General features: G+C 39.8%; 1 protein-coding gene across 4 annotated transcripts; it reads right to left on the reverse strand.

Annotated features, from left to right (window-relative positions):
* Positions 1 to 180: 180 nt before the first annotated feature.
* Positions 181 to 10111, reverse strand: pkd2 (polycystic kidney disease 2). Of its 4 annotated transcripts, none has more exons than XM_046416268.1 (16): positions 9960 to 10110; positions 9065 to 9524; positions 8427 to 8540; positions 6928 to 7061; positions 6066 to 6316; positions 5752 to 5976; positions 4943 to 5171; positions 4683 to 4853; positions 4407 to 4588; positions 4194 to 4314; positions 4002 to 4100; positions 3145 to 3266; positions 2913 to 3030; positions 2637 to 2800; positions 2048 to 2195; positions 181 to 1180 (listed from the first exon to the last, which is right to left on the reverse strand). In XM_046416268.1, exons 2-16 carry the CDS (start codon positions 9486 to 9488, stop codon positions 971 to 973), a joined length of 2712 nt encoding a protein of 903 aa, XP_046272224.1. In that variant the 5' UTR covers positions 9489 to 9524; positions 9960 to 10110; the 3' UTR covers positions 181 to 970. The 4 variants fall into 4 exon arrangements, with proteins under 4 accessions (XP_046272224.1, XP_046272214.1, XP_046272234.1 ...); XM_046416258.1 differs by having other exon boundaries at positions 9887 to 10109; XM_046416278.1 differs by having other exon boundaries at positions 2637 to 2797; positions 9065 to 10111.
* Between the last annotated feature and the right edge of the window lie 444 nt (positions 10112 to 10555).

Raw genomic sequence — 10555 nt, forward strand, 5'->3', positions numbered from 1 at the left:
AAAATTTAATTAAAATTATATGGAAATTTCACTTATATAAAATGTTTCTGAAGAGTTGTGTAGTATACCATTTGTACAGTGGCAAGAAGATAATGTTTTAATCATATTTACTGGGTTTTTTGTCACTTAAAAATGAATCATAATCCGATCCAGAGAAAGCAAAGGAAATGAAACAAAGTTTTATTTTAATAACACTTTATTTTGTCATAACAGATTAAAAAAGGAATAGATTGTAAAAAAAAAAAAAAAAAAAGTAAGGCACAGGGAAAAAATAATAAATGCATGGGTTTCCCATGAACACTAGATGCACTCCAAATCGAAGTTTGTTATAAGTTACAATATGTATCATAAAATGTAAAGCTACTTAATTTGAAGCTTCATTGATGTACAGAAGATGAGTAAATATGACAGAATGTGCCACACTTGTATCTACTGTATATTATAACGATGAAAAAATAATCAGCAAAATTAACAGTCATAGAAACACCTTTTGGTATTTGTGTAAAACATGTGGATAATCAAAAGCAGGTGGAGCATATTTCTCATGTAACACTAAAATCATACGCTGTGTATTCTGAGTACAACTGAGTATGCTTCAAGGCAGGCGTATACTGTGAATGATGTAATACTGTGCTGTAAATCCTTCGTTATTCTCCACCCCCTTCCACACATTTTTGCTTCCCTTAACCATCCTGTTTAAAGAAATATTTGATAAAAGCTCTGGGAAATACTTTCAGAAGTCTCTGGAGAGCCTCATTCGCTTTCAGTGCATTTAAGTATTTGAAGGGAAGTGCATGTAGTTCTGTCACCTCCTCTGTAATACCGTCAAAAAGTTTAAACAGCTTCAATAAGATATCTCGTTTTGTTCTGCAAAAATGGTCCCACGTCTTCATTTACTTGTAACGCTGCCAGGAAATTTCCAATAGACAGTTTCTTGCCAGAGTGGAATATTCTTCACCAGGCCAAGTCCTCACACATGGCTACTCCCATTTGTGATTGTGTCAAGGCCGTCGGTGGACAAGGCGGAGGACGGACGGGGCCGGGGGCCGACAGGAGTGGCTGGCTGTGGGTGGCTGACCTGTGAGACCATATCATCAGATTCCCAGCGCTCCAGTTCCTCCCTCACCAGCCTCTCCATCTGCTCCCTGTGGGCGTCTGTGTCCCGTCCAAGACGTTCATCCTGACAGACAAAAACAGATTAACTTGTATGTGTTTACATGCACATAGGAAACAAGGTTACACAGGATATATGACAACATGCACTGTGGCAAAGTTTATGTGCGTGCGCATCAGAGGGCTTGCAAGTTTACAAATGGGCCAAATGTTCAGCAGTATCTCACAGAGGCCATGTCATTTGCATCTTGGTTTTAGTCAGACTCTAATTTTGAATGCAAGAATGCATGGCTAAGCATAATTTTCTCTCACTTCATTCTGTCACTCTTTCCACTGTGATAGTTTCCCTGCCTGAAGTCTTTTTTGTGCCCATACATAAACGTAAAAAATCCTTACATGGCAAGCTGCAGGATGAAACTTGCTAAGGAAATTTTTGTGTTTTTCCTGTAAGACATTTAGGAAGTCAGATTATTGCAGAAAGCTGTAGCTGTGGCTGTAACCTAGTTAATTCAGCCTGCAATGACACATTTTGGCCACATGGAGCAGCAGAGACAGGCTGTAAATGTGGTAACCTTTCAAGGTTATACTGAAAACTTGTAATCAGTTGCATTATTACTTTACTTGGAGTCAGATTTCTGACTACTTCATGAATATCAAGTCCAAAACAAAATTCCCTGTCTTTTTTTAGCTCTGTTTCAGGTCACTTCCCAATTATTCAGATAAATATCTGTCTCTTTAGCTGCTAAATGCTCAATTACATTTACCAGCTAGTTGCTAACTGTGTCTGTCTGTTAACTGTTAACTGTAGATTGTTCACTATGAGCCACCCCTTCCACATACAGATTACCCATTTGATAATATAAATATGATCGGTTGATAATATAAATATATTCATTATAGCATGTAAAGGCACTGTGTATCCACTGCAGCTCACCTCCATAACTCCATCCAGCAGTCTCCCCAGCACATCTCTCCTTTTGAGTTTAGCTCTCTCCATGGCTTCCAGCTTCACAATCACAGCATCTATCTTGGACACTATGCTGCCAATTGAGTGCTCCATCCTGTCCACGCGTCTTACCAGCCTGAGAAACAGAGAGTGTTGTTGTTGTTTTTGTTTGTTTGTTTGTTTGTTTAAAGGGGGACCTCAAAGTAATATCGCCGTGCCAATATTATGACTGAAAATTTGCTCTTTTTAGTTGATAATACATTTTTAATAACTTTGATTGCTGGACAGCTCAACAGACAAACAAGCAATCTGAGGATGCCAAATTGACATATGTGAAAACGTGATGGGAATTTTACACAATTTTCTGTATTTTTACATACCAAACAATGTTGTAGTCTAAAATGTATTTTAGTTTTCATGCACCCTCAGCTTCACCCATACTTCAGTGTCACCAAACTTCACAACCACCGAGAATCGGTATAAACTTGACTTTAGTCAAAAAGCGCATCTATGATTATGGCCATCACTGATTAATCTGCACGTAAGTTATAGAATATCAATAATAAAGGCTGCGTACACTTGAAACTCTTCATATGAGACACCCCCTGAGCTGCTGCCACGACGACGAGAGCTGTGGCCGCTATCCTCGTCATCATCCTCCTCCGAGTCGTCCTGGGTGCGAGGGAAGCTCCGACCACTGCTGGGTCTAGTCAGTGAATTGCGTTCCAGATCCAAGTCCTCCTGGCATACGAGCAGAAACACACTGAACATCTGACACTACTATCAGGATCAACAGCTAAAACCATCAGCTTTTGTTTAACAAATGGAAGAAACTGTTGGCATCATCACTCACTCTCTCTTTCTCCAGGTCGTCTCTCATTTGCTGGTGTTCATGCTCTGTCAGCTCCTGGTCACCATCTTGATCATATTTGGCAAAAATGGCCTGAATCTCTGCATCTGTGTGGCCCTTTCTGAACAAAGAACAAACAAAACATAGTCAGCACAGGCTGATATTTACAAACAAAAACACTGAAACAACATCATAACAGTTCATAGCTTTTAGGATCCTTTGCGGTTTTGTTCACCCTTTAAGATCCTGGCGGAGCACATCAAAGTTTAGTTTGCCCCCGGCCTGACGCAAACTGTCAGAGATGTCATCTACTGCCGTCTTCTTCAGTCTCAACTTCAACAAAGCTTTGTTACAACCCTATGAGAGAGAAATTACATTTGGACTTACCTGAGCAAGTCAGTTGCATAAAGAAAAACATACTGTGATTATTCATTAATATGTCACTATGGATCCCCAGAACATATAGTACAAAGAGTATATTATAGCTCCACCATTGCTCCTCAGTGCAATTATTTTCCGTTACAGCCAATGTTGTATTTCTGCCTTCTCCTCTACACTCTGCATCCCTACTATGGCTCAGCAAAGATTTGAGATGGGTGAAGATTTATCTCGTATGTTTGTTTTGTTTAGCCCAGGCGTGGCAAAAAATAGCATGCATAAGACATGGTTTATTACAGTCTAAGGAGGTAAATAAACTACACTCCTGCAAACATAAACTGGCATGTTCACAAGATGAGATGCTACCTAAATGAAGCCACTACGTATGCACCACAAGATTTGGAGCTGACAAATTTTATCATTATTTTGGTGTGCTACCTGAAAGATCAGGCACAAAGGCACTCCACAAACACCTTTCATGGGAGAAAACCTGACATTTTTAATATTCTTTGAAATTTTCTAATATCTTTTCTCATAACATTTTTCAAGTATCTGGATCTCTAAGAAAATACAGCCAGAACCAAAAATTACAAAACATGGATTAGCTTCTGGAGAAAAGCTATACACTCCCTTAGCTCATTACTGGAACGGCGACGAGTGTTGATTTAATAGAAATCTAGCAAGCCAAAATAAATGAAACATGTCGTTCGGTACCTTCTTGATGAGGTCAGTCATTTCCATTTCAGACCTTTGCTGGGACATGTCAGCCTTCACCTCAGAGTATGTGTCATTGATGATTGCCAGGAACATGTTCTGCACAGAAAATAAAAAGTATTCAGTGAGGGGCATATGTAAACATGAACAAACTTAATACTCCAACCCAACAGGCTTGACTTTCCTACTCACCATGAGAATAAAGAAAATGAAGAATACAAAGGTTGTAAAGTAGATCGGTCCGAAGACTGGATTCGCCTCCTCTATTTCTGAGAACTCAAAGTCTCCGAGAATGATTCGAAACTGGGTGAAACTACACACAGAGCAAAACATTTTTAAACCACATGAAACGTCAGTTGTTAGAGTTGTTTGTACATTTGTAGACTATACTTTGAATGCTCTCACATGCTGGCTTGGAAAGTGCTGAAATCGTTGACTTGGGTTCCAAACACCAAGTAGGCTAGCTGGGCATACGCCAGGAAGATGATGAAGAACATGATGGCAAAACCCACAAGGTCCTTGGCGCAGCGAGACATGGTGCTGGAGAGCTGACTCATGGTCTTATTGAAGTTAATGAACTTAAAAAGCTGAGAAAATCAAAGAAAAAAAATTATGAATCTTTAAGTTCCACTGCAGTAATTTTGTACTGATCATGTGTGGGAAAGGGAAAAAGATTATTACCTTGACCCAGGAAAAAAAGACAATGATTGCAGCAACGTTGTTGAACTGGACCTGCAGGTTGGCCAAAGACTCAAAGCTGGGGTGAGCAGTATGGTTCTCCAGTAGGCTTTTGAGAAGATTGCCAACCATGGCCGTTCTGGTTATGTTCATGATAATAGCAACAGCACTCAGCTGAGAAAAGAGCAGAGAGAGTAAACAACAAACTCAGTCAATCTCGTTGAAATGACTTTAATAATCCTCAGTATGGCTTCAATACACACCACAACAATGAGAACATCGAGACAGTTCCACAGGCTCTTGAAGTAATGCAGGCGGTGGATACGGATCTCCAGTACTTCCTCCACAATGTAGTAAAGGATGAATAGGCAGAATGCTACTTCGCACAGACCAACAAAGTAGTCCCAGCTGGACACATATCGTATCAGACGCACGGTTTGGAACTGCCAGGAGGTCACCACCCCACCAGTGGCAGGGAACTCCACCAACAACCTGACAAATATATCAAATTACACTGATTGTTAATATTCATACAATGGTAGCTACAAGTAGTAGTTAGATTAATCGATTTAACAGCAAAGTTGATTATCAATCAACGTTTAATCAATGTATAATCACACTTATCAAGACAAACTATCAAAACATTCGCTGCTTCTGGTTCTCCAGAGTGGGGATTTGTGCCTTTTCACTGTATCATATGGTTATAAATTTAATATATTTGTATGTAGAAACGTTCATCAAATGGAAAAGTAATGTTAAGCTTTCACCTTTTCTTTTTCACTATTTTCCAATGTTTTTTCAACAGATCAATCGAAGAATAAGTGAAAAATTACCAACAAATTTGAGAGTAATGAGGAACGAGGGAAAAAAACCATACATACATATATATATATATATATATATATTGTTATATACTATATTGTATTGTATATTGTTGTATATTGTATTGTATTGTATATATATTGTTTCAAACAATAAATCTGAAAGAAAGAAATAATCATTAGTCACGGCCCTAGATAACATTGTCCATTTTGCCTCTGTCTCTCTCCCTGTATGGACTAATAATTTTTACCTGGCGATGCAGAAGAGGTTAATGTTCCCGTTGTAGACGGAAAAGTCAAGAAACACAGCTCTGGTGCCTCTGTCCAGCCACAAGTGGTCTTTGAGAAACTGTAGTTGGATCGCTGACTCCTCTTTCGTACGAGACAGGTCTTGGTAGTATCCACCGCCTCCGTATTTTGATACCTGACCCCAATAACTACTCCCATTCATCTCACTCTCTGTGGTGTAGACCCACCTGAGAGACACCAGAGAGAAATGACTTAGGATATGGGCATTTGTTGGTATAATACAAATATAACAGCTGTAGGCTCCTTATGGACTTACGCAGTTCCATTCTTCGGGCCAAAGGAGGTGGTGTCCTCATTCGCTGGAGTGTACATGTTGTAGCATTCCTGAACCTCGTCTCTCAGATCTTCGTGGACGGAACAGGACTCATTGCGGACTTTGACCTGCCGGAGCCGCGGCACCCCCAGGAGGAGGTTCTCATAGTAGATGAGACTCTGATTCTCTGGCAGGCTCTTGTTGTTGTACCACACCTCCCAGTACATGCCATTGAGGAAAGGTCCCTCTGTGAACTACGAGGGTAGAACAGTCAGGATTATGATCCAGTAGAGGCCAGAGGGAGGCATTTCCCAAGTATGCCTGCATGAAAAATCACCAATGTATTCTATTTCATGGCATTATAAATTCTGAGATTCCCAAACTTTTGCTTATTAAGCTTTTTTTTAATTATAATAGTAGTTTGACATTTTTGGGTAATTACTTTCTTGTTACAGGGTCAATACTACTCTCATGTCTGCCCAGTAAATATGTAACTAATGCCAAGAGAAATCCACCCTACCTGTTTTGAAGCTCACAAACTGGGTGATGATAGGTGGATTTTGTTACCTTTTAGGAGAACCAGACTGGCTGTTTCATCTTTTACAGTCTTTATGCTAAGTTAAGGTAACAGCCTGCTGGATATGGGCTTATATTTAAAATACAGATATAAGAGTGGTTTCGATTTTCTCACCCAGCTCACGGCAACAAAACGAATAAGTGTATTTTTCCTAAATGTCCAACCTTTAAATACTTGCATTTAACCTATGTGTGCAGGGGCTTCCTACCTTGATGACAAAAAACACAGACATTTCAGTCAGTCTGACCAAAGATGAGAAGCAAAACAAAGATTAATTTTTCACTTCACCTTCCAAAAATCTTCCATAGTTGAGAGGCCTCTAAAAGTGGAAGGGTCCCCGGCAGACAACGGTGTGTCCAGGAAAAGCTGAGACATGACTTTGGTATAGTAGTACATATTGGCACTCACCATCCCATAGGTCACTGCAAAGCAAATCACAATTTAACATAAGTAATATTAGCACATAACAAGCCCTTGTTAAAACATAGAATACCAAACAGGAGTCAAAATTAACACAATCAACATTTATGTTTCCATCCATGACCCAGTAAAGGCATGATGAGCACAAGAATAAACTCAAAATTAGATTAAACTTAATTTTGTTTCATCTATGCATTAATATTATCTGTAGCTTCCAGTATTCATCAGAGGGTAGCTCTGGAAAATGCGTTTAATAGTCAAGCTCTGCCTGGCAGAATATGCCTTGATCCAGTCTGCCAGGAAGTCATTTCCTGATCCACCCTAAACCACAGTTTGGCATTTTTCATTGCAGCAAAAAGAGAGCAGAGAAACTTCCCCATTCACTTTTCTCATCACACACAATTTAAATGTGGGCTTTGCATCAATTTGTTTACCATCCCAAAAGGCGACTATCAAATTCATGCATGCTTATATCTTAAGCCCACTGACATGTGTCAGAGATTAGACCATTAAGCAAATATTATGGGCTTGGAAAATAACTTTTCAGCTAGAAGAAAGATGCCCAGACCTGCATACGTTAAACTGCATTTTATGAGTCACTTCAATAATTAATAGCAATAATTAGATCAATAATTAGTTCTTTTCAGTCCAGGAAAAGCGTTCAGGACACAAGCATTTACTTTATGTTATGAGGTACATATTTTGGGCATGTTCCCTAAACCATGCAAACATAAATGTTTTTGCTGATAACCAAATTGTTTGGGTACTACTAATTATGGTAGTATACTTTTTTGTAGGTACTCTCAGAGAAATTGGTACTTTATTGTACTGTAATTATGCAACAGGTACAGAATACCATTGCTTTAGACTTCACAGAGAAAAAAATAATTGAATAATAAGACTTGTTTTGTTTCCTAATCTTTCTGGAGCTGTCACACCACCATGAACAATTTGTGTACATAAACATAGTTGATCCAGTATGAGAAACTTTTTTTTTAGCAATTCTGCTGACATATTTTCAGTGTGAAAACACTACATACTCCAAAAACCTGATTAAAATTGGCATATAGAATAGGACTGGGAGCCAGTTTAATGAACATCATGAGGCGCCAGTAGCACTTTTCCAATAGTTAGTTACTCACTTTATATGTCGGCAGCCCAACTGAGTAAGGATTGTCTAAACATTCATCAGTTTCAATGGAAAATGAGAAAGAGAAATCTGATTCCTGTAAAATTTTGTTTTTTAAAAAGAGACTGAAAACTCTAGTACTCGCTTAAAACAAACAAGTGATTTCTGAAGGATATGCTGCCAAAAACGTATGCACAAATATGCAATACGTCATTTTTGTATATCAGTGTTTACTTACAGATACAAATAGTGACGAGGAATGTGATATATGTGAGCATCTCCCTCAGTACGTTCCTGAGGTACCTTTCTCGACTGCTGTCACTGTCCTCCATCAGCTCTGTCCCCCACAGAACTGCAGAGAAAAGCAGTATTTCAAGAGGACGCCATCAGCATATGCACAGTATGTATGCAGAGGGACAAGAGAACATAAATGTTGGGGTCAAACTTAAAGCTGCAATATGTTCAGCATTAGCTATGGAGCTGGAAAGATTGGGAGTGCATTGACTATAATATAAATATTAGACCACAGACCCCATTTTGATAAAAATTATTGTCCACTTCCAGAACATTATCCAGTCCAGTTATCTTGATTAACTGGACTGTCTCCTTCATTTTACAGGGATTTGTTTTACCAATTTTATTATGGTCCTATTAATGTCACTTCAGTTCTCTATTTGATATCTCATGTTATTTTGTTGTTTAATTGTCGATTTCAATCATGATGGGTTAAAGAGTAGTAAAAATAAAGACTTTAAATGAGTGACATCACCAAATACAAATCTGCTTTGTAATTCCTGATAAATGTCACAGGACTGAACCGTAACTACCACTTTATCTATGAAATATTCCGTCATGAGCACAAAGAGACTGACTAACTTCTGATTTTTTGGAGTATTTGCTTCATACAGCTGCGCTGCTCATGTCGGTCCTGCTGCTGGACATCCACAGTCGGGGTCGGGTAGAGTCCTCCTCGGGAGATGTGGGTGCTGCTGCCCCCGCCGGGGTAGCTGCCCAGGCCGCTGCTGCAGCTGCTGCTGGAGGCCGTGGACGCCGACCTCCTCCCGGGACTCGCTGGAGGCCAGTCGGCTTCCATAATCTCCTCTTCAGGCTCAAACCCCGGGTTATCCCGACTCCATGCTTGTCTCGACGGAGGGGACGGGGTGCCTATCACTCCCCCGAGACCCACGTCTTGATGCTGGATGTTCTCCATCTCTATTCCTTCGCTTGAGTCAAGCCTGTGGGGCAACCTGCCAGCCTGGCTCTGCGGTAGCTGCTGCGGTCTGACTCGGGACGAACTCATGGTCCAGTTGGATGTCTTTTATCGGGTGCGGGGCATCTGAAAAAGTTAGACGTTGTGTAAAAAACGCAAAAACCTCCTATAAAAGTTTATAACGGCTGGAGCATTTCGGGCTTCACAGATACTCAAGAAACGCCTACAAACCAAAGCAGGCAGACTGGGAAAATGGCCAAATAACTGAACAATCTAGAGAAATAATTCGTAACGCTGTATTTGAAGGTCACAGCAGAGACATTTAAACAACGGTGTCCTGCTCCTCGAAGCCAGCGTCAGTTGCTTTCACTCTCATCAAACCGTTAAGAAAACTTTCCTTGTGAAAACATCAAGCGATCTTCCAATCCGTCTCAAAAACAATTTCCGTCGTTATAAACAGATGCCTTTAAAGCTTTTAAAGTTGTTACCTAACAAGCTATTATCTCCATGAAACTGACGGTCGCATCAAAATGCCGTGTTTATATGAAGTGAGAAAGGTACTTTTCTCGCCCCAGGACAGCCATCTTGTTCTCGAGCTGTTCCTCCACAAAAACTCTCGATCCTATTTGTGCGGGACTCAGATTACATTAGAAGTCATGGCGTCGCAGCAAAGGATGGAAACACCTCTCGTGGAAAACATTTTGCTTTGCCGAAATATCCAGGGGGGGGCAAGTTTTTAATGAAATGCTTTCTCAAATGAACCGTTTTGACTTTCCACCTTGTAAAGACTGGACTGGTTTGGGGTTGTTTTTGTTTATTCGTAAAGATCAGAATTCAGTTACCCAAACTTCTAATTTTCCGTTAAAACTTTTCTCTACGGTTGTTTTTTTTTTAACTCTTTATGAAAATCAATAAACCCTCTAACTGTTTGATAATGTGAAACACAGTATTTAGATGAATACAGAAGTTACATAATCTCTGTGTTTGGGTCTGTGGTTGCTATGACAACAAGCAGAGTTTGACTGTAACTATGGCAAGTATCCTACAATTTACTCAAATACCGTGGACCTACTCAAGTAACATTGTAGAACAAGTCTCTCTAGCTGGTCTGAATGAAGTGCTGTAGTGAAACCTACAACCTGACACTCTTTTACAAG

Source organism: Scatophagus argus, chromosome 2 (genome assembly GCF_020382885.2).
Source record: "Scatophagus argus isolate fScaArg1 chromosome 2, fScaArg1.pri, whole genome shotgun sequence".
In the NCBI taxonomy this organism is placed as follows: domain Eukaryota; kingdom Metazoa; phylum Chordata; class Actinopteri; family Scatophagidae; genus Scatophagus; species Scatophagus argus.